The following is a 22,411-nucleotide window of genomic DNA, read 5'->3' as shown; positions in this document are numbered from 1 at the left end:
AGTTCTCTGGCGAGATTCTTGAGGGAAGATGTTCGAGTGAGATCTGAATTCGAGTTTGTACGACTCAGGGCTGGTGAAGTTCCAGCTGATCTTGAACCGTCAAATTGGCGGGTACCCTTGCGCTTTTCGAGCCGAAGTTGATGGAGTCGCTCTTCCTGATGTGCGGCTTCTTTCGTACGCTGCTCCTGTCTAGCAAGATAGACGTCTCGAACGCTGGTATATCGGTCTAGACGATGAGGGTTCTTGCTATGATATGGGTTAAGCTGAGGTCCTAGTGCAATTCTCTCCGCAAGGGTTGGGGGAAGAGCTGGCTGCGAGTGTCTCCTTGACCGGCTTGAAGTTTGGGTAGAAGTTTGAGATGCGCTCGACGTGCTTGATCTGATCGAGATGGGTCTAGTGCCGGATCCTGTGGAGTTAGCTCTCGCTAGGCCGGGTCGCCCGTATGGGGGATCCAGGATGGTCGTTTCTTGTATGGTTGCGAGCTTTAGGCTCTGCCGATATTGTTCTTGCCAATACCAGGCTGGAGGTGCGCAGGAACCGCAGGTAAATGGGAACGTTGTTACGTTCGCGAATCGGCCCTGCTGAAGTCTGCTGTCAACTTTGATCTCACGACCTTCACTATGGAACTTGGGCGTTAATCGCGCACCTAACGTGGAGTGGTCACCTTCGGTGCCGACGAACTTCAGATGGAGATGCAGATCTGTAACCGTATATGGGAGAAGCGGAGAAGGTCGAACTAGCGTGTGCCGGGTGGTAACAGGTGTTCAAGGTAGTGTTGCTAGCGGTGGGCCAAAGGATGAGACGGACACTGAGGTGATAGGTGCTCAGAGAGGATGCTGTTCGATAGCCGGAAGGCTGTGCCTAGGTATTGGTAAGCGCTCAGCAATAGACCAAATTGTGAATGACGGGGAAGCTGGTATGACGGAATTGTTGTTTGTTGGGGCCACGATAGGTCGTCACTGCCATCCGATCGACGTCTTGCACACTCCTTGTCAGCCAAGAAGGAGCGCTGCCCGACGTCACTCGAAACGCAGGAGCGAACGTCAAACTACTGCAATCACGTCATATGGCCAAGAGTAGCCAACCGGCGATGACGAAACGATGTGAAGTATAGAAGTAAACGGTATCTAAGCAGATCTGAACAATAACCCCCACTCTGTTCCACCGATGGTATCCTGTCCTTCCGTGTCCCGATCTTCCATGCAAATGCCCACACACTAACGCTTCAAGTACAATTATGCTATTCGATACACACTACACCACGCACCCAAACACACCACCACCATGTTACTGAAACCGGGAGGCGTTAGACTGAACCGTGTGGAGAAGAAGCGCAGAACGTGTGAGTGGCTCTGTAGGCTTCTGCGCGTCCACGTTCTGGAACAGAACTCGTGCTTCGGCATCCAGCATCTAACCGGAGAACCTGAACCGCGAAGCTTCCAGTCTACCGAGGCCTTCGCGGGGCGCAACGTTTCGGCGGCGGTAACTAGTGGTGAAGTCTTGTAGGATAGTCCTTATCATCCTGACGTCGCCAGTTTGGATACGTTGTCGAATGTTATTTAGGAATCGCTCGCTCTCTTGAGGTGTGATACTGCCTTGAGGTAACATGCCAACGGTACTAGCTACCCACTGAGCGACCTGCTCAGGCATAAGCTCGAACAGGTCGAGGAGCACGCCAGAAGAGTCCGCGAAGCAGCCCTCAGGGAAGCTGTACATCATGCCAGTCATGATGCGCTGGACTAGTTGAACGCCAGCACCCATGACAAGTTGCTTGACGCGGTTCCGCAGTTGCTCGGGCACTTCGTGACGCGTGTTGTCGAAGCTAGATGAGGGCGACGAGTTGCGACCGTATCCAAGCAAGTCGCGTAGGAAGTGCAGCACTGCGATGATGGGATCCTCCTTGAGCAGTGTCAGGCTACTGCAGGCTGCAAGGAGAACAGTGTCCATGAGTGGCGACATGATCGATTCTGAGGGAAAGTAGAGCGCCATGTCGGCAGCAAGGCGGAAGTAGTCCTCGATGAGGTCAGGAAGCTCCTCTGGGGGCAGGTCGCTCAGTATCCGTAGGAAGGTCTTCGCTTGCTGCTCGTAGAACTGGTAGACGTCGTTTGCTAGACTTGGGTCGACATCGTCTACACCCTGCGAAAACTCTCGTACTATCGACGCCGTCGCCCATAGGAAGCAACCCTGCCTTGACTTGTCGAAGCCCTCAATCAGCTTAGTCGCGAGATCTGGTAGGAGTGGACGCATGGCTGTACGGTAGGAGAGCACCATGTACCGCCAGCATCGACAGACACGTTCGAGGATGGGTATGCTTGCGTTGAAGTGCGTGATCATGTTAGCGAGAGTAGGGAATATCTCTTGGCAGTACTTGACAGCGGGATGTTCTTGACCGGCTGGAATCTCTGGCCTGACCATCTCGAAGAAGATGGTCAAGAGATTGATCTTGTCGGCGATGAGCTTTTGATCCGCCTCATCCTTTGCTTGACGCGCAACTTCGATGAGGTGAGCCATGACCGGGTCGAGGTAGAGCTTGAGTGTTGCTAGAAGCTGATCGTTGGGTACCCTAGCGACTACTGACGCGACACCTTCTGTAATCTCTTCCTGACTGCTGATCGGCAATTTGTTGAGGTTCTTCGCATAGAATTGTTGAAGAGGGCCAACAAAGTTGACCAGCAGGCTCGCGCAGTCGTTGCAGAAGAATTTGAATGATAGCGCAGCGGCTCGGATTACGTCCTTGGCAGAATGATCGAAGGCTGCCATGATGTAATCCAGTTGTAACTGAAGCGTATCGGGGTGCTGTGCGGTCCACTCGGTGTATCTTCCCAGAGCCATGACGGCCTGGAAGCGTAGCTTGTGGTGGTCGGGTATGCCTGCGATGAGGGGGATCAGGCGAGGTAGCATTATGTTCTCGTCCGGAGGTACCATGCGGCCCATAGCCCTAACAGCGAACAAAGGCGCTTCCAGCTTCTGCCACTCGGGCACGCTGTTTGCACTGGCCTGAGCGCCGTATGTTTGCACCCATTGTTGCATGAGGTCGTAGGGCTTTTGAAGACACTCGACGACGCCCATGACCTCGCAGCAGTCCTTCAGCACATCGCCCATCTGATGACGGAACTCGCGGAACTTTTCTTCCTGGTCGCGATCGCCCTCGAACAGATCCTTCTCGTCGCCAGACTCCGGCTTGGGGAACTCCAGGTGACCAATCATGATGTCTACCAGCTTAGAGTAGATATCCATGCACTGGTTGCGCGCTTCGGCATATTTGTCGATGGTGAGATACTGCTTAAGATCATACCAGAACTTGAACGTGTGAGATATGGCATCCCTCTCCTTGTCCAATGCAGCTGTCGCAAGTATGGCTTGTACTAGGGCGCGGAAGTCGGTCGGCAGGCGAGCGATGAGAATGACCCACGATTCTCCAGCCTCGGCGAATATCCTGGCGATGCCCTTGAACTTTTCTGTATCCTCCTCTTGAGCTGCCTCGGCGAGCTTGGTTTGGAGGTTGATGACCTGAGGGTAGAGGACCATTATCGACTGGAGGGTCTCGTCGACATCTCTGGTCTCCGCGATCAGGGCGCTCAGACACTCAACAGCGGCCTCAAATGGATCATCCAGGGACAGATCCTCGACGATGATCTTGAGAAGGGGAGAGTTTATGATGGCATCCAGTGGTATCTCGCGTATCCAGGAAGTGATGCAGTTTAGTAACTGTGGGTTTTGCGCGGCAGCGGCTATTCAAAGTCAGTGGAAGTGGATTGAGAGAAAGGCAGTAGACGTACGGGAAGATGTGCCATATCGTATGAGAAGCTCCAGGGCTTGTTGGGCGTTGTCGTCGATCAACTCGGCCGTCCTCATAGTCAACTCGTGTTCCTGACCACCACATATTAGACTACAACTCTACTATCATATGTCGACGCCGCGGGGGATATATGCCGTGGGCTGATGACGGGGCGCGGCTCGTTCGGACGTACTGTGAGAGCGATCTTGCGTCCATGCGTGACTTCTTCGGGGAGAACGCGGAGGAAGTCCAAGACGCAAGGGAGCGTTGCTGGATCTGAGCCGAGGGCGTTGACAACGTCTTTGAGGACATCCTTCCACTCGGTCATCTGTATGGCCAGATTCGCCAGGCACACGCATAGCTGCAGACGTATGGGCTTGGGTCCGGCATGGAATGTCGCCAGATTCCGCATGATGGATGCTCGGAGCTCTGGCAGCTGTGCGCGAGGCACTTGGTGGAGGTCGTATACGATCTGGCATGTTAGAATAGCCCAAGTACGGCGTAGTGACGACTCACCTTTCCCTTGAGTGTGGTAGCAGCGAAAAGCTTGGCAGCGGCATCTGCTGAGTTTGCCTCTAGCATAGCCAGTGTGGTTGTCCATGCCTCTTCCTGTCACATATCAGCCCCTCATGCTCCTGAACGCGTGCCCATGCTACGTACCGACTTCTGGAACTGCTCCAGAAACTGATGTGCCTGCTCTTTCTGCGCGCGATCCGCCTGCGACGACATGGTGTTGTGCGCCGCCAGCACAGGGTCGAAGACCTGCTGTCCGTTGGCAGCCATGGTGAGGGAATTGGGCGTGGTAGTGGGGGGACGGATGCGGATACTGCTCGGAGCAAGGCGGCGGGGCGTGGATTATATTGCGCGCATCAACTGACTTATTACCAGGGTGCAGCGGAAGGAAGGTGCAAGCGGAGCGGAGGCAGGCAGGGCGGCAGTTGTTGTGGTGGTGGTGGTGAGTTTGTTCGGAGACGGGAAGTTGCGTTCGGTCGCATAGTCAAAGCAGCACGAAGATCCCCACGTTGGTGCCAAGGCGTTTGTGACCGCTCAGGTCGCGCCAGAAATGTTCCTGCAACCACAGCTCTCCTCCGAGCCTCTCCCCACATTGCGCCCCGACTCCGCCCCTACGACTACGAGAACTACCGGAGACGCGCATTTAAACCTTCACAATGACTGGACGTGGTGGTCAGTATATCTGCGCTGTTTGACGACGACTAGCTAACTTGTGCAGGCCGCGGTGGAGGAAAGGGTACGACAGCTCCCACATGCATGCGCCGCGACAGCAACTAATACCTTTGCAGTCCTCCTTCCTCCTATCAACTTCATCTTCAAGCTCCTGCAATCACGGGCGACCATCTCGGTATGGCTGTACGAGAACCTGGGCATGCGCATTGAGGGAAAGCTGAGGGTACGACTGCCTAACTACCTCAATATGACTGCTGCTAATACTTGTGTAGGGCTTCGACGAATTCATGAACCTCGTTATCGACGACGCCATCGAGGTCACGCTCGCGAAGAAGGACACACCAGAGGAGAGGCGCAATGTCGGCCAGATCCTGTTGAAGGGCGACAACATCTCTCTCATTCAGCAACTCCAATAAGCGCGAACGCCAACTCACCCCCGCACAGTCGCAAAGACATATAATGGACACGGCGCATACGTCAGGCTGGGATGAAGACTGGACCATGTAGTGCGGACGATCTCATGCAAAAGTTTGTGGGACGATATCAAGGCTCCACGCGACGGAGCTCGCCATCACCAGTGATCAAGGCGTCCAGGCGGAAATCGGAGGCGTCCATGGGAACCGACTCGTTTGGTGGCAGGAACTGCTCTGTTAACGAGAGGCCAACTTCAACTTGGTTAGTTAGCCCTCCAAATACACAATACCAGTAGTTCTTACCGCGAAAAGGCATGCGCGATACCTGGTGACAGCGCGTCAAGAAATAGTCGTAGAAACCTTTGCCGTGGCCCAGCCGGCCGAACTGCGAGTCGAACGCCATACCCGGCATGACGATCAGATCAAGGCCGGCACTCAGACCATCAGTCTCTCCATTCGTGATGCCCGTACCACCAAAGCAGTTTGCACGTGACGATATGGAGTCTTTGCTCGGTGTTGGAATACCCCATTTGTCGGGTTCCAAAGATTCAAAGTCTTTCATTGACTGCAGCTCTACCATGTCCATGATGGATTTTGGCTGGCCATCTTTGGGTGCGTCCAATTTATAGGTGTAGGGAATGAAAACCTTCTTGCCCTCATCAAACGCATTGCGCACGATCTCGCTCGTGGATATCTCACCGCCCGGCATAGACAGGTAGACGCTTATTCTGCGCGCCGCCTTGTACTCGGGCATGGACAGTAGGGTTTTGGTTGCATTAGATGCTTGGGAGCATCAGTAGAAGCAGCAACAAGACAAACACATGACGTACTTTGCGTAGCAGCAGCCGCTTCGGGAAGGCCTTTTAAGATATCCCTAATCTTGGATCGCAGTTCCTTCTTGACAGCTGCTAGTGATGCGGCCATAGCGTCTTTTGATTGCAAGCGTAACGGCGTTCCAAGTGTGCAAAGATAGCGCCGGTACTCCGGATGTCGTATCTGGTGTTGTGGTACTGAGATGGGTCGCAGCAGAGAGCAACAGATGTCCTGATCGCACCGGCAAATATATAGGGAGTCGTCGCAAAGCAAAAAATGACCGAAACAGCTAAAAGATGCGCTGCGGGTGCGGGCGATGATGTCGGGCTTGCCCACCGGAGGCCGGTGATGATCTGCAAGTAGCCGCGTGATCCCTGTCGATTGGACCCAAGCCAGGAGGCGGCGACACTCAAACATTCCCAAACATTCTCCCTCAACAACCACCCACGCCCGCCTCATTACCCACTCCTACGCCTTCCGCCTTCGTGCACCCACGCTCGCTTCCGCACACCACCGACCGTTCACACTCGTTCTCTCACGCCGACACCCACACACCGCACGCATCATGTTGTCACGGATAGCCGCCCTACTGCTCTCAGGAGTCGCAGTCCTGCATGCGCAAGCCCAAACTGCTGCCGTGCCTGCAGAACTTGTCGGCACATGGACAAGCAAGTCGAATTCGACCATGACCGGACCTGTATGCGCTTCTATCGACGTTCGCAGAGGAGACGAGACTAACCACCCGCATAGGACTTCTACGACCCTGTCAACGAGAAATTCACCGAGCCCAAGCACACCGGCATCAGCTACTCCTTTACCGCGGACGGCCACTTTGAATCGGCATACTACCGCGCAATCGCAAATCGTACGTTGCCCGCAGTCACCCCAACACAACCCTGATAGGTGCCATGACAGAGCAATTGCTAACAAGCATTACAGCCACCAATCCCAAATGCCCCCAGGGCATAATCCAATGGCAACACGGAAGCTACGAGAAAACGGCATCGGGCGGCCTCGTGCTCAAGCCCATCAAGGTGGACGGCAGACAACTATACTCCGACCCGTGCCAGTACAAGACCGCCGTCTACACCCGATACAACGCGACTGAGAAGTTCAAGGTATGTCGAGATGCAGAAATCCAAATATGCCGTACTGACCTATCAACAGCAATACGAATACGTCGCTTCAGACCAGTACCACGTTGGCACCCCGCGCATCACGCTCTTCAAATCCGACGGCGCACCCATGATGCCTCTCTACCTCGCCATGAAGTCACCCAAGATGCTCCCCACCACGACACTCAACCCCCTCGTTACCCAAACCGCCGCATCCAAGAACTCCAAGCGCGGCGAACTACCCATGAACCACGAAGTCATCTACGCGCGAACAACCGGTGCCGTCAGGGCTGACCAATGGTGGTGGTTCGGTGTCTTCATGACTGCCGGTGGAGGATTCCTTTACTACTTCTTCTAAACATAACGAAGAAACGGCAGTAGTTGAGGAGCAACAGTCGCGCAGTCGCGGCGATCATGGGGTTGGGCGCAATATCGGAGTTTTTTTGGCATAATTAAGATCACACGGCAACGCAGCATAATCCTTGTTTCATCTGGATCTTCACATACGACATGATTCTTGCTGGGTGTTACAAAGAAGGAAGAGAGAGGCGTTTGGTGGCATCCATCCATCCCATCGGACACGAGTCATCAAGATATCAAAAACTCATGTTCAGCGAGCAGGCGCGATTTGGGGATCTTTTTTTCGGGCGGCACATGTAGACAAATTCACGTTTTCTTGAAGTTAATTTATTTCCATGCGTTGCATCCGTACTACACTTGTCGAATGTGCATTTCACCATCCCAATTTTTATCACAACACCAAGGTACAACTTCAACAACCAACCCGAAACCAACACTATGCTCCAATGGGATTCAGAGACGCACTTCCGTCTTCATCAAATGCACATCTTAGGTTGCCATGTTGATTCATTCTTCGGTACCCGTTGGGGCCGATGTCAACAGAAACACCTCTGGTACGCTAATGTCGTCTCTATATGCAAACTTATCTACACTATATATGTCCATCTCCCTGACAACAAAACAACAAGCTAACGTATATCATCGGTTCGTGGGGTGTTCGACTAACGTCCCATGTTGCTTTCTGAATCTTATAACGACAGACATCCCCCCTTGATCTTTATCTATATAGCTAGACATGTTGACTTCTCGTAACGATGCTGCGCTATCTTCTGCTGTCTTTTCTAAAATGAGGTATTTTGTGGGGTCGTAACAAATCGTTATCGCGTTATGCGTCAGGCACAAGGTTGGTTATCGCTGGAAAGTAAATCGGTAATGAAGGTTTGCTCGAGGCAGGAATATACGTGAGAGCTCTCTTTGATGGGGTACGTTGCATTCAGTTGCTTTATCGCGTTTTCGTGGGCTGGTGTATATACTCTGGTGCAAAGAACAGATGGATAGACATGGAAACGACGGTGTCGTTTGTCGGTGTGAGGTGTGTAGGTGTGTTCTCTCCCAATGGGTAATGAAAGCGTAGAGGGGTTCTCTGCGCCTGGCCTTTCGAGACGGGGTTTGTGGTATGCTGGTGAAGCTGGCGAAGTTCGTTCCTTACGTCCTTGGTCGGCTCCGAAATCTGTGCTTCTGACGTGTTGGATGAGTATCTGCCCAGATGCTACGCGACCTGCTTCCCGTGTACCTTCTCTTACTCTCATATTCTCGGCTTGATCCCCCACCCCCATCAATATCTCCCTCTCCTCCATTCCATTCCATCCCACCCTCCCTCCCCCCTACAGCCCAAACCTCTCCATCCCCACCCTAAGATCCTCCTCCGTCCCCAAAAGATTCATAGCCCAAGGCGGCCTCTGACTCTTAACCACAAACCTCGTCTCACCAATCTCCTGCACCCTCCCCTCTTCCCTCTCCCTTCCTCTCATACCCTCCCTATTAACCCCAGTCTCCACCTCCTCCCTATCCACAGGCTGCACCTTCTTAGTCCTCCTCTTATACGGCGGCCCCCTCCCCATCTCCGCCGCCTTCTCCCACGCCGTCTCACACCCTTTAGCGATAATCCCCGCGCTCGCCCACCCCGTTTTCTTATCTGTTTCGAGCAATCGCGTGATGAGCCACTCGCGCTGCCGCGGGTCCTGGAACGTGATCCCGGCGAAGAAGAGGGAGAGGGTTGATTCTGTTAGGACGGCGCCGAGGAAAGGGGAGAGGTCTGAGGTAACGGGTATACTGACGCTAGCCCATATGCGGCCGATGAGCATGCAGTATGGTGCTGTGACGGAGGCGCAGACGCCGGCGGCCATTTGCGCGGCGGGTGGCATGCCAGGGTGGGAGCGCAGGAGGATGATTTTGGAGAGATAGGCGAGGCCCCATAGGATGGATATGTCGTAGCTTCTGTGTAAGATGGCTGGGCCGAAGGGTGTCATGTTTCCTCGGTCCTGTGCCTGGGTTCCTGGCACTGGTGGTGGGTAGGTGTCCTCTGGTAATGGGGCGAAACCTTCGCTTTGTTCTAGGACTCGTAAGACGGATGTGTGGGCGTCCATTATGGTTTCCCATTCTGCGACTGCTTTCTCGTATAGGGTGGGTAGGTCGGCGTGTTGCGGGTTGGGCACGTTGGGGGTGGGGGGTGAGCGTTCGTAGTTTGGGTTTTCGTAGCTGGAGAGGATGGGACCTGGGCCTGCGGAGGGGGCCATGCCGTAGAAATTGGGCATGGGCGGTGGTTGGCTTCGGGGTGGTCCTCCAGTCGATCCGGGTGGTGGGCCAAAGCCAGGTGGTGGCTGTGGTGGTCCTTGCCCTGTCCATCCTGGTGGTGGTGGTCCTTTCCATCCTGGCGGCGGACCTTGCATCTGAGGTGGAGGACCTCCAGAACTCGCATGCATCTGTTGTTGACCAGGTGGGCCGCTGGGAGGTGGGCCCATACTGCCAAAACCAGGCATACCCGGGCGAGGTCGCCATCCTCCATCTGCTTCCACTTGTCGAAGTTTGCGAGTGCGGTCTCGAACTGTAAAGTCTGCGATACGACCTAGGAGAAGAATGATGTGATCGTGGGAGCCATAAAGGGCATCAGTCCGGCCAAGTGGTGCTCTTGGAGGACAATCGGACCATTTACGGTAGGGATTACTGCTTGATGTCAGTCGCATGTTGCAGACCCAGATCTGAGTTACTCACATAAGACGATGACCGCTCACGATGCTCTGGTAAACATCATGCCTAGCGTATGACCAATAAATATCCTGCAGTGTCTCGAAACTCTGCAAATCCAGTTTTGCAGGGATACTTTGCCTTGCGTCGTGCCTCGCGCCATTGTCCTCAAACACCATTCCAAAGTCGTCGTAATTGACTTTCTTCCCCACTATCGTGCTTACAAGACCTTGATCTGGCATCAAAGCGCTGTCTTTGAGCCTTTGGTCGAACTGTCGTTGATCAAACAGCATCTCCGGATTCTGATGCGGGAATTGTCGTTCCATCGCCGTCTGCGCTGCTCGCATTCGTCTGTACTCTCGCGTGAGTGACCGGAAGTCGAGCTCGGTGATCAGGCGCTGGGCCCCGACGAGATGTGTTCCCCATTTCACATGCTCTGCTGTCCATACTTCGTAGAAGGCTAGGAGTAAGGATGTTGCTAGTGTGTTTGTCGATAGCCGTTTTGTAGGGTTGCCGAGAGAGCGGACAAGGCGTTTCAAAGAGTATGCGTAGTGTTTATAGGAAGGCGTTATAGAAGCACCCTGCAGTCTTGCGATGTGCAGGCTTGCAAGCGCTAGCATGGCGTGTAGAAGACCTTGGTGGCTTAGAGCCTTCAGAGGTAGTGTATGTGTCCAGAGTCCTTGCTGAGCTGGGTGTGTAGTGCTTTCGAAGATGAGGGTAGGATTTCGGGGATTTCGTTCGTACATCGACAGTGTAGGTCCGGTCTATCAGAGATTAGTTAACTCTGCCCAGTTCGGTCGATCGCAGTCTAACGATCTCGTCAAACTTACCACATGAATGTAATGTGCGAAAACCCTCGCAGTCTTGGGATTGCGCAGGGGACTTGCTGCATACTCCGGTCTGTAGTGCGACAGCAACCCGTCGTACAAGAACGCATCATATCGTCTGATTCCAAGCTCATTGTAGTTCTCAAGGTGTATGCGACGGATGTTGCTGAACTCCTTGCTCGCAAGAAGAGCCTGCTCGTCCTCGACTGTTTCCGCTTCAAACATCTCTTCGTCTGATTGAACGTCCCAGTAGTCGTCGTCTTCGTTTTCGATCGCGGCTTCGTCGAGAACCTGCGTAGGACTGACATGGTCGTCGATATCGAATGCGCCGAGGAGGAGTTGCGGTTGAGGCCGTTGCTTTTGTGATATGGCAGTAGGTTGGTCTGTATACACCACTGGTTAGCCTGGGAACATTCACGAACAAGTACAGATAGTAGAGAGTAGCGTGCTGTCCTCCTGGGAAGTACTTAAGAAAACCCAGGATTTAGACATGCACGAATTTATGGATTGACAATGGGTTGGGACACGAAGAGAATAACGATAGTCATTGGGGTATATGAGGTTTTAACTAGACACGAGACATACCGAGGACAGGCTGAGACATATACTTTACATCTGGGGTTATATCATGAATGGGCATCTGCACAGGAGGATAGCTTGCATGACTGAAGTCAGCGTGAGAAACTGCTGCTGGATAATTGTGAGTTCCAACGTGGCTGAAGCTCGGGGGACCTCCTTGCGGAGGGTGTACGGGAGCATGCGGATGGCCATCGTATCTTTGCATGCCCGGTGGCGCTTCCGTGTAGTGAGGATACTGGTCGCTTCGCGGTGATACACTCGAATAATCCCGATAGGAACCTTCGGCTTGCTGGCTATCAGACCGGTAGGATTGTGGATAGTGTGGCGGAGGCTGAGGGACTGCGGCTTTTATAGTGGGTTCGTGGCTGTACGGAACCGAGACCGGTGGATATGGCGCGCTCTGGGTATATTGAATGGGCGGTTGAAATGTGCCGTGTGAATCGTGCCTATACTGTGTCTGTGGGCTGGTGTGCATAGACTGAGGGGGCGGGAAATATGAAGCGGTAGGCGTATGGCCATGTGGAGGGTGATTTGGCGAAGAAAGCGGCTGTTGGTGAAGAGGCGATGGCAGAGGTTGTTGATGAGGCTGTTGATAGGCCTGATCGTTTGTGTAGCCATGGGTCACTCCAGGGTAAGCTTGTGGGGGTTCCAAAGGCCCTGAAGTTTGGTTCGCGTCCATGTGGGAGAAGTCGAAGCTACCGTGCGGGCGTGGCTGGATTGGACCAAGCATGCCCTCTTGCATGCCGGTAGTTGGCTCGGGCCCTCGATATGATTGATTGCGTGTGCCAGGAAGCATGGAGGTGTGATATTGGATAGTGCTGACAACGCCTGGGTGATTCGGCCAGTCGCCAATCGGTGGTTTGAAGATGACTCGTTGGTTGTAGCCCTCGCACTGGCGTTTGGACTTTATGCAGTTGTTGCAAGTAGGTCTCTCTTCACCACACTTTATGCGGCGTTTTCGGCAGGTGAGACATCCAGTTTTGGTCCTCTTTCTCATCTTGGAGTTGGTAGCAGACCCTGAGAGGCCTGTTGGTGACACATCGCCCGGGCCTCCCGAGATTGGAGCGGGCGCCATACTGTCCATGGATTCGAGTAAAGAGATAGAGGTAACAACAAGCGAGTCTGTGGCACTTAGTACGAAGCTACAAGGCCATATAAGGGACGGAAGTCTGGGATGACATACCTGAGTAATCTTCGATCCTGAGAAATGGGGGCACAAGATCGGCGGGCTGATGTTGGTCCGCTTGGAAGCGGGTACGGAGCCAAGATCGATTAACCTCGCAGCAGTGCCGATCTGAATGGTTGAATCCTGCGGGGCGCCAGTGACGAGGCAGTCAAGCTTCACGGGCGACTGGGTTAAAGATGAAAGTGATGGTGTCGTCTTGTAGGAATCCAGGGCTCGAAGGCAAGAACAAATCTACTCAGGGAGAGTCGATCATTCAACCCACGGGAGCCATGTGGAGCCAGGGCTTCAATGTTAGTTATAACGAAGTGGGGAGCACGCACCAGGTGTCAGAGGCCGCTGGGAAGGCCAAAAGGGGAGCGAGCGGCAAGCCCGCCGCTGTTCGTGGGTACGGAAGGCTGTACGTAAAATGATAGCGCGTCCACAGTACCTACATCAGGCATGGAATGGCCATAGGAGCAAAGGTGTTCTAGACTAGAATGGGAACTATACTTTTCTGGGGAGCGACAAGGTACATGGGGGTTGGATCAGGGTGGGCAACTGGAGTCGGATGCAGAAACAGCGGGTGCGGACACGGACTTGGAGTGTTCAGAGCAGGGCAAGAAGTCAAGTTCGATTCGGCAGCTGTCGTGCGAGGTCTCGTCGGAGTGCGTGCCAATGGACCGGGGGTATTGAAGGGCTTGCGCTAGGAGAGTGGGAGAAGAAAATTGGCGGCTGATCAACGGATCTGATGCCGGGTAGGCTAATGAGGGGGGTATGATGTTTTGCGTTGGACGTGGGTTCCCAGCCAATCTGCCCGATATAGACACTCGACTGGCGAAGCGATGGGGGTGCTTTGGTTGCGAGCGTTGGGAGATGGGCGGCGGGACGTCGGCCTGAGGAGCTAGCCTGCAATCACTTGGTGCGCTGCCGAGTTCGGAAGCGGCCACGATGCTTTGCCGAGGATCCTCACCCTTCTCGCTCCCACCCACTGCACGTCGGCAAAGCAACCTCTTTGACACTTTGCTCCACCCTGAAGCGTGCTTTGCCTGCTAGCCGCTTGGGCAGCTGTCATCAGCCTCAGTCGCGTGGAGGTTGCGTTCGTGTGCGGAGCCTGAGTGGAACGTGGGACTCGGGCGACAGCTGGCCATGCTTCTGTTCCCACGACACAAACCTTATTCCGCGCAAAAGACATTCCGTGTGCGACGCGTCTTCACGTACATATCATCCCAATCCATCACAGTGACTGGCCCAGCTGGAGCGGACGTGTACTCGCCCAGTTCAACAGCTGTGGACATTGCCAATGGCCTAGCTAGCCGCTATTGCTGCCAGGCCTCCAGGAATCGCGCAATTGCCACGGTGGTCTGCTCTGATTGCCTCTGATACATGGCTCTATCATTACCAGAAGCGGCATGGTGCTGATCGACTGATGGCGTCGTCTCACGCGCGCCGGCCAACGAGCTTAAGCATCCGCCAATTAACCTATACCATCAACCACCCTACCGGACCTTCTGTCTGGTTTCGCGCGTTTGATTCACCGAGCACCCCGGACATATTTCGACGTCACTGGCACAACTGCTACTAGAGTGGCCGGCATGCAAAGCATCTTCGCGCTGGTGGCGGCTCAGGGCAAGCTGAGCGGAATACCAAGCTCCGCAATCAAGAGCCAGCCGCTACCAAGTCTTGATGAGCCATTGCCGCGGGGGCCCGCGCTTCTATTATGATTTTCGTCCAGGAATCGCGAACCCGACAGCTGGGCATCGTCAGCCTCTGATTGTGATGGCTCCCTGCCCACGAGTCGACTGCCTCGTCGACTGCCTCATTCAGGGCTCAACGGGGTCAAGGGAGCGAGGTACCTGTGTGCTCGGCGCTATGCCTCCTCATGCCATGTGCTGATGAGCGTGCGGAATGACGATCATGTGGACTTTTGTGGGGCTCGGAATACCTCTATTTCCAGTAATGGCCGCTGAACTTCGCATTCGACATCGCGGGTACGGATGCGAAAGAGCAGCCTCACCCAGCACGCTAATGCAGCATCTTCACACCACGATTGCATTAGTGCTGCGCGCATGCACGACTCAGGGTTGGCAGAGACATAATTCTGCCTTGTTTTGTTTTTCAAAGTCAGTGTCAGACGTTCACCGGGAGAACTGTCTACTGGTCCGCTCGGCGCAGTCGCGGTCTCTTGTGCTTTTTAGTCCTGGTATATCAAACGGGTCACCGGTTCGACAGCTGCGGGTACTCTTCCCGGTTATTAAAGGATCAGATGAAAAGGAAGACGTCCAAGTACAGTGACCTTGGGCGTCATTGTCAAGACCCTACAAACAGGGGTTGAGCCCAGGTTACCAAGGCGCTGGACCCGAGATGCTGCACCTCACATTCTGGCTGCAAAAGCAACCTTACCGAGTCATCGGTATATCCCGATCATGGCTGTTTACGGAAGTGACCGAACTATAAAGCCAATTTTAGACAAGGCTCTCCAAGATAACGGGATGCGGTTGAGCTGCGATTGAGCTTGCGGCGTGGTTAGCCGGATCCGGACAGCCATTCGTGGATTACTACACCGGTGACGATCCGACGGAAGCACAGTTTGCAATTGCAATCGAGATGCAGGGGTCGAAAGAGTTCTCTGCTGTGGCTGCCACGAGAAACGGAACAGCATTGGGCGTGTAGTGGTAGGTGAACGGCGACTACTGGAGGCGCCTTGCTCCAATGGGCTCACCTTAGCGACCTGGACCCTAGATCCAAAGCTTGATTTTCGACATGGGCTGATGCCATGTCTACGCCCCTCACCCGACTGCCATTTTCGACAAGGGGATTGACAGCACTCCCCACATTTGCTAGTCACTTCTGTAAGTTATTGCGAAGTGCACGTGATCGGATAGAGGCGCTGACGTCGTGTTAGGGGAAGTATACACGACTCGCATTGAGAAGATGCATGAAGTGATGCGGACATGCTCACCCGCACACCCACGTCTAAAGCGGTTCCTTCGATGTTCGGTTAGACATCTGCCATGCCGGGTGTTACTCACGGCTATTGACTGCGGCTGATGAGTGCAGCAAGGCTTTGTTTGCGGCCTGCAATCTGAGCATCTCTTCAAAGCGACGCAGTCGCATCAGTTATGTCTTGGAGTGCTGCTGATGCTTCAGTACTCTGCCATCTCAGAGGTGTGCCCTTACATATGACGACAAGATCAACTCAACAAGCCAGTAGTCTGCAACCATGCACAATCTGACCCCGCAGCCTATATCCACTAGAGAGACGGTAGTTCCAAGGTAGTTCCTGCGCGAAGTTAGTACGCGCGCGTCGTTGTTTGTGTGCTACCTTCTCAAGAGGAAGAATCAACAATGACATGGCAGTAAAGTAGCAACGGCTGATATATCAAGCTTGCTAAAGCACAGTATGTCCTCGCTCACCGCTGTCCTCAGGCGCAGCCACAGGATACCGTGAACCATCTCAGGGTTGTAGCTTGCGCAGGTACACCTCCGCCGTAACGGAAGCGTTTACACGACACTGCTAGTGCAGCGACACCTGCAGCCATACAGCACCTCATATTACACGAGCGGATTTCTCCCTCACGGCTAAAGCGAAGGTTCCCGACGCCACTGTCCACGCCACCAGCCGACAGCGTTGCGTCTTGCGAAACGTCCTTCACTGCACATGGCTCCCTTCCAAAACACCCGATTTGTCGTCATCGACCTAGCAACTAGCATGTTCCTACCCCAGGTTCTGGTGCTCGGGATCCCGCCGAAGGAACGGGGCGCATCCGAAGGAAGCTTCGGTGACATTGATCGGCTACCCATGTCAACGATCCTGGTAGGTTGCATGCATGTCATTGTAACGACACGCGGTCTTATACAAGGAAAGTATTTCGCAGGTACAGTAGTAATATTATTACCACTGCAAGTTCTGGTTTTCGAATGCATTCTGGCGCGATGGCAACAGCCGCTGCACTTTCTTCTGTCAACCTTCTCCAACGCCGACAACAAGACAGCGCCACAACACCATTTCTTTCACATACGACCATAGTTTCAGGATAATAGCGCTTCCCGTTCGCTCAGCGGTACTCAAGCCTGTAAACGGCAGACTAGTAGTCAGGTGGGTGACCACTGGCGAATCCCCGCTGTTGTATGTTTTTTTGCATCTTTTTGCACATTAACAAACTCTACTAAGATGCTTCTCTTTTTCCAACTCGTCACCAGAATTTCACTCCGCGGGCGGCTGCTATCCGCGTATCCAACGTATCCTGCCTGGTCATCGCATCGAGACGTCCGGCAAAACAACCTGCATACCACTAGCTATTGCTTCTGCTGCGAACTCCTTACGAACTTCGCCACCGAGGCGCAGACTATTACTTGCTACTGCAGCTAGAGTTGTTCTGCATGAAAACTGCTCTTTGCTTCTCTACATTCCTTTTGGCAAACAGGGCCGGCGAGCAAAACCACACCAATCCAAACCAACGGAGCTGAAAATTCGAGCAGGGCGAGATGAAAGTGACGTCTAGGCCAGAAAGAAATCTATCAAGATGGCGAATGGTTGCTACGCATAGCTGACGTTACGTGGTTTAGTCAAACAACCAACTGCGACGTTGTTGTTTTCCATCGGGCCGTCGCATTATCTTTTCGTACCTGCATTTCCCCACTTCCTCAGCGACAGACTACGACATGCACCTCCTTCTAATCTTGACTAGTCCCATCGATGAGTACCGAAGTACGTTGCCGTCCAAGTACGTATGCTACACTTGCTTTTACTCGGGTCGAGAGCCTGCCGGAGTCGCGTCGAGCGTTACCCGACCATCTCCCAAGCTCTCTACATAGTCCGGCGTCGATCGTCAGGACCCTGGTTCGCCCGAAAGATCGTTCATATCTTATTGGGTCACTCGTATGGGCAATGCGACGTACTGTTTGACGATATAGAGTATGGTGATGTTGGTGCTTTACGACTCTTTTTCGGTGCGTGGCGAAGATACTCGAGTGCAACACCATTTCAACCAACTTATCGCTCCGCTATCTTGAGACGTAGAACGCAAGCGACATGTTTACTCAGCACAGAAGATGACATCTGGATCGCGCATGACGATCTCGTCGATCTGATAAGCCTCTAAATTACCCCTCAGCAGTTCAACCAAACTACTGAACTCGGGTGCAGTACCAGACTTCAAATTTGGCTGAACAGTGGAAGCTAACCTTGTCTCGCCCAGAGTGAGCAGTTCTGGGCTGACGACAATCCGAACGCGACAGACTAGAAGGTTGTTTCGCACCAAACGTCGCATTTCCCTGTTTCGTGGCTTGGGGTGGGGATGAGATACCGCTTGTTGTGTATCTCTTGACGAAAGCAAATCTGACAGGAAGGCTGGACAAACTTAGGGAGTTTGCGCTACAGCGGAGATGATCGTGGGCTCAATGAGAGCAATATGTCGTGTATTGGGCGTCTTGATGGATGAAGACTTGACCGTTATCGTCGAGGATGATTCCTGTGGACTGATCGACTTTCCACCTTATTGAAGAAATACACTAAACACCTAAGAGCCTACATCAATATGATTACATGCAATGTAGATGATCTAGAGTCAACGTAGGCTTCAGTGTGTTTAGTCTCTTTGCTCACCGCGGTGGTCGCGATGTCGTTGTAGGAAGAGCCGCACGATGCCACTGCTGTGGTATGACTCCTTGAGAAGGCCAATTTGCAGCAGTACTCTCGAACCAAGAATCGGATCTCAGCAACCGCCGTGTGTTTAGCAGGTTTCCATCGAAAGTCTCTCGACAACCTCGATTTTGGTAAAGTATGGGACCTTCGCCATCGCTGGCAAAACTTTACGAGGGCCTGGAAGAACGCGCGTGGAAAGCAACGTGGGCTCATCACGTTGTAGACATATTTGATAGATCCAGCTGCCAAATAGATTTCGCCATTGTCATGAAATGTAGTAGTAGTCGCATCGACAATTTCAAGGTCTCTGAATCCAGTGCGCCATCTCAAGAGAGGCAACAGCCAGGATGCTTCCATGCAAAAGAATGCCGTACGATGTTGCGAAGAGTTGGCACATCTTCCGCGTCGAAGATCTATATCAAGATGTACAAAAGACATGTAGCTTGGTAAGACTTCACCGTACTGGCTTACCGTATGTGTTGCATCAATTCAATCGCCCCAAACACTCGCATGGCGAATACAGTGGCTTCAAACAACGTCGTGGCAAATCCGCAGTACCTCCGAAACTTTTGTTGGTAGAGATTTCGCGAAGTGGGGGTATTCAGGGGTCTGCAGAAAAGTTCCCCGCCATCACTACCCACATGTTAGAATCTTCCATGAGCTTGTCAGACTGCTTTCCCGCCGTCCCCACTCCTCTGACTGAAGTTTGGTCAAACCTCATCGTCGACATGCCAAATTTCTTTTCTTTTGTCATATTGCTTGTATCTTTACAGCCTTCCATCAATTTCCGATATGGTCTAGTGGCTAGGATTTGCCGCTCTCATCGCAGAGTAAGCTCGCTGTTGCAGCGCAGTGCCGGCAAGGCCCGGGTTCGATTCCCGGTGTCGGAAACAATTCTTTTGTTCTTTTTTGCGTCTTTATGGGTTCGAGGATGGGTTGGTATATCTTTTTGCTCATTCAATCTTTTGACCGGACCTACGAGACGCTTCCGAGACGAATTGGGGTACTTAGATAGCCTTTGAACATGGTAAGACACTTCTCTTGTGCTCTTGAAGGTGTGTGAGGTCACTGCCTGGGTTGAGTACACGTGACGTGCAGGTACGACTAAAGAGAGTCTACCCTACCACGAGCACTGCTCTACCACAATCAGGTGATATGCTCTTAGACATCGCACGTCTATATCACTCTATAGGTTCTAATATGGAAGAACACTCGAATGAGACTTGCTAGAAGTGTAACTCGGCTTTGAACTAAACACAGTGAACGAGCAGCCCACCCACCCTCACATCCTATACAAGGAAAACCTAAACAGGTCTGCAGCCTATATCGATATGACGACATGCAAGATAGGCAAACTGACATCCACGTAGACTCGAGTGTGCTTCCTTGAATGAGGTGCTGTTAAAACACAAAACTATAACGACTGGTATTGGTATAGAACAGGTAGTGACGGGATCACTTCAAACGATCGCTAATTCTGCAACAAGAAATCTCAAGCCTTCCATCATGTGGATAAATACAGACGCCGGTAATGATCTTTACAATGGTGAACGATAGACATGACACCTTCTTTTTGCGCTTAATCCTCCCGCAGCACCGCCGCTGTATACCCATTCTGCCCCGTACTCGCGTCCCCGCTGCCACTCTTCAGCCAGCAATTCGCGCCATTCTCAGTCTCGTACCTTGTGCTAAAGTCGGAGCTAATCACGGCGGCTTTACATGCATTGCTTCCGTTCATGGCGCTGTATTGACTGCACGCGTCGACGCATTGCTCCAGGGTGTAGGCTGTGAAGCTCATGAGGATGGTGTCGAGGATGTTGGTGCTGTCGAGACAGTTGTAGGTATACCGTCCACTGATATCGGACTTCTTGCCTTCCAGTCGACTCGAGATGAGGAGGGTAGATGGACATGTTGTGTTGATTGACTGAATGGCGCCAAACGGCCTCGCGGCATAATAGGTGCCCGTGTCTTCAGTTGCAGCCGCCGGGCTATCCGTTGGAGTATCCGATGGGGCATCCGCTGAAATATCCGAAGGACTCGCCGATGTGGGTGTTGGGAACAGCTCCATGCTCGAACTCGCCGCCGCCTGCTCCGCTGCAAGTGCTTCGGCCTTCCTACTCAAGTATTAGACAATGACAGAGAACTGGAACCATGTCTTACTTGTCGGCTTTCTCTTGCACCACAAGTCCTCCCCCAATACTGGTGCCTACAAGTGCGGCAACGATGGTGAATGACATGGCGATGGTAAACCAGTATTTACGTCGTCGGTGAGCAAAGAACTTCTTCCACATATCAGGCGGGACCTGAATGTGAGGGGCTTGATCCTGATCGCTGTCCAATGCAGTACGGTACGACAGAATATCGTGAGAGCCTCGCAGGCGTGATGATCTAGTCCGCGGCAGACGACCCCGTCCACCATCGTCATCGTCATTGATTTGTGGCAGCTTCGTATCGCCGTTGGCAGAGTAGCGGTTGACGGCCTCGGGATATGTCTCAGGTTGAGCGATCTGCAATCCATCAGACATATCGAGCCGCTCTGGCTTTTCGTCCTTCTCCGTTGTAGTGGTAGACATTGTAGACATTGTACATACAGACCGCTGAAGATCAGGTCGGGATTGGGACGGTTAATGTGATTGTGTGACAATGAGGGACCAAGCCAAGTATAAGTGTATTTGCCAGCCTCCTAACTAGTCAACGGCGTCTAGTAATCGGGCGTGTGCTAGATACACGCATGCGGGTGCACTTGCAGCAGGCTGCCGAGATCTCCAGGTAGATCGCTGTATACCCCGTGCGAGCCATGTGCGTCAATGTCGACAGCCTCTTATCAGGGTCAAAACACCGATTCCAACATAAATGATGAGGGGTTCCACGTATCGGAGAGCTTCGAAAGTAAGATGCGGCACACCGACCAGCCAGATCGCATTTGGATAGGAAATCCCTTGCTCGACCCTTACCTCCACGGACCCTTGCGCAAGACTTGGGCTAGAACGATCATGCTACCACCTTCAAACACGGTTAGTGTCGTGAAGGTAAGGAGAGTTTTATTCTAGATGTGCCGTTCCTGAGGCTTTTTCGGGGTCTCTCAAGAGGTCAGTTCCTTCGGATTGTCTACCAAGCCGAGGTAATACTCCACGCACATATAAGGGATACCTCAATATGACCCTGACAAGGCTGGGCTATTTCCAGATGGTATGATCCGGATAAGGTAGAGGTATTTCCATGAGAAAAGGCAATCGAGTTGTAGATGTTCTGGCTAGGATGCTCTGTAATCCTTTCCAGGTTGCGTCGAAAGCCCGATCTCTGTGTTCCCGCCAACTAAGCATCTGCGCAGTATCCCGTTCTTCCCCAGAGACGAAAATATCGACGCCAGGTGAGTGCGCTCTGACACCCCATCTTTATGGGCGTCGATGGCGTATCGCGAATATGGGGCGAGCGTGTTGTTGTGTTGTTGTGGAGTTTGGAATGTCGAGGAAAGAGGGCGCTCAGGTCCGACGCGGAAGGTGCGAGCACAGCCACCGCCACACAATGACGTGCGTGTCCAGCAACCCGGTCACAAGAACAAGCAGAGCAGTCGGACTTCCAAGCGCTTCTCTAACACATCACATGCTGTGGCGCAGCTGCAAATAGGCATCGTCACTTTTGTTAATTCCCACGTTGTTCCTGTACGCGTAATCTTCAACACCATCCAGGCAGCAACATTTCGCATAGTTCGGGCCGCTAGATCACATCCGCTTCAACTACCTTCACATCTGCGGCCAAACTCTTCATCTCCCGTCACGAATAATTTTGTGATTGCCTCCCAGGCCTGAGACATTCACACGTCTCGCCACCCACAACTACCACCCAT

The 22,411-nt window shown here is 53.0% G+C and overlaps 6 protein-coding genes and 1 non-coding gene across 7 annotated transcripts; 3 read left to right on the top strand and 4 right to left on the bottom strand.

Annotated features, from left to right (window-relative positions):
* Positions 1 to 1,410: 1,410 nt before the first annotated feature.
* On the bottom strand, positions 1,411 to 4,561 carry J4E85_008423 (uncharacterized protein; the record flags this gene model as incomplete). The annotated part of the gene is made up of 5 exons (XM_051472648.1): positions 1,411 to 3,731; positions 3,780 to 3,870; positions 3,972 to 4,250; positions 4,295 to 4,387; positions 4,439 to 4,561. 5 exons carry the CDS (start codon positions 4,559 to 4,561, stop codon positions 1,411 to 1,413), a joined length of 2,907 nt encoding a protein of 968 aa, XP_051323469.1.
* Positions 4,562 to 4,947: 386 nt separating this feature from the next.
* J4E85_008422 (uncharacterized protein) lies at positions 4,948 to 5,379 on the top strand (the record flags this gene model as incomplete). The annotated part of the gene is made up of 4 exons (XM_051472647.1): positions 4,948 to 4,963; positions 5,010 to 5,027; positions 5,080 to 5,186; positions 5,236 to 5,379. 4 exons carry the CDS (start codon positions 4,948 to 4,950, stop codon positions 5,377 to 5,379), a joined length of 285 nt encoding a protein of 94 aa, XP_051323468.1.
* Positions 5,380 to 5,506: 127 nt separating this feature from the next.
* On the bottom strand, positions 5,507 to 6,300 carry J4E85_008421 (uncharacterized protein; the record flags this gene model as incomplete). Its single annotated transcript, XM_051472646.1, has 2 exons — positions 5,507 to 6,159; positions 6,207 to 6,300. The coding sequence occupies 2 exons, from the start codon at positions 6,298 to 6,300 to the stop codon at positions 5,507 to 5,509; spliced, it is 747 nt and encodes a 248-aa protein (XP_051323467.1).
* A 454-nt stretch (positions 6,301 to 6,754) lies between these two features.
* J4E85_008420 (uncharacterized protein) lies at positions 6,755 to 7,662 on the top strand (the record flags this gene model as incomplete). The annotated part of the gene is made up of 4 exons (XM_051472645.1): positions 6,755 to 6,886; positions 6,940 to 7,054; positions 7,129 to 7,307; positions 7,357 to 7,662. 4 exons carry the CDS (start codon positions 6,755 to 6,757, stop codon positions 7,660 to 7,662), a joined length of 732 nt encoding a protein of 243 aa, XP_051323466.1.
* Positions 7,663 to 8,989: 1,327 nt separating this feature from the next.
* On the bottom strand, positions 8,990 to 11,947 carry J4E85_008419 (uncharacterized protein; the record flags this gene model as incomplete). Its single annotated transcript, XM_051472644.1, has 4 exons — positions 8,990 to 10,328; positions 10,377 to 11,113; positions 11,180 to 11,533; positions 11,909 to 11,947. The coding sequence occupies 4 exons, from the start codon at positions 11,945 to 11,947 to the stop codon at positions 8,990 to 8,992; spliced, it is 2,469 nt and encodes an 822-aa protein (XP_051323465.1).
* A 7,403-nt stretch (positions 11,948 to 19,350) lies between these two features.
* J4E85_008418 lies at positions 19,351 to 19,454 on the top strand. The gene has a single exon. It is a non-coding gene; the product is annotated as a tRNA-Glu (tRNA).
* Positions 19,455 to 20,143: 689 nt separating this feature from the next.
* J4E85_008417 (uncharacterized protein) lies at positions 20,144 to 21,137 on the bottom strand (the record flags this gene model as incomplete). The annotated part of the gene is made up of 2 exons (XM_051472643.1): positions 20,144 to 20,678; positions 20,725 to 21,137. The coding sequence occupies 2 exons, from the start codon at positions 21,135 to 21,137 to the stop codon at positions 20,144 to 20,146; spliced, it is 948 nt and encodes a 315-aa protein (XP_051323464.1).
* Between the last annotated feature and the right edge of the window lie 1,274 nt (positions 21,138 to 22,411).

This window comes from Alternaria conjuncta (assembly GCF_024043145.1).
Source record: "Alternaria conjuncta strain BMP 0040 chromosome Unknown scaffold_13, whole genome shotgun sequence".
NCBI classification, from domain to species: domain Eukaryota; kingdom Fungi; phylum Ascomycota; class Dothideomycetes; order Pleosporales; family Pleosporaceae; genus Alternaria; species Alternaria conjuncta.
The sequence above is the reverse complement of the archived record's forward strand: the minus strand, read 5'-3'. Positions and strand labels throughout refer to the sequence as shown.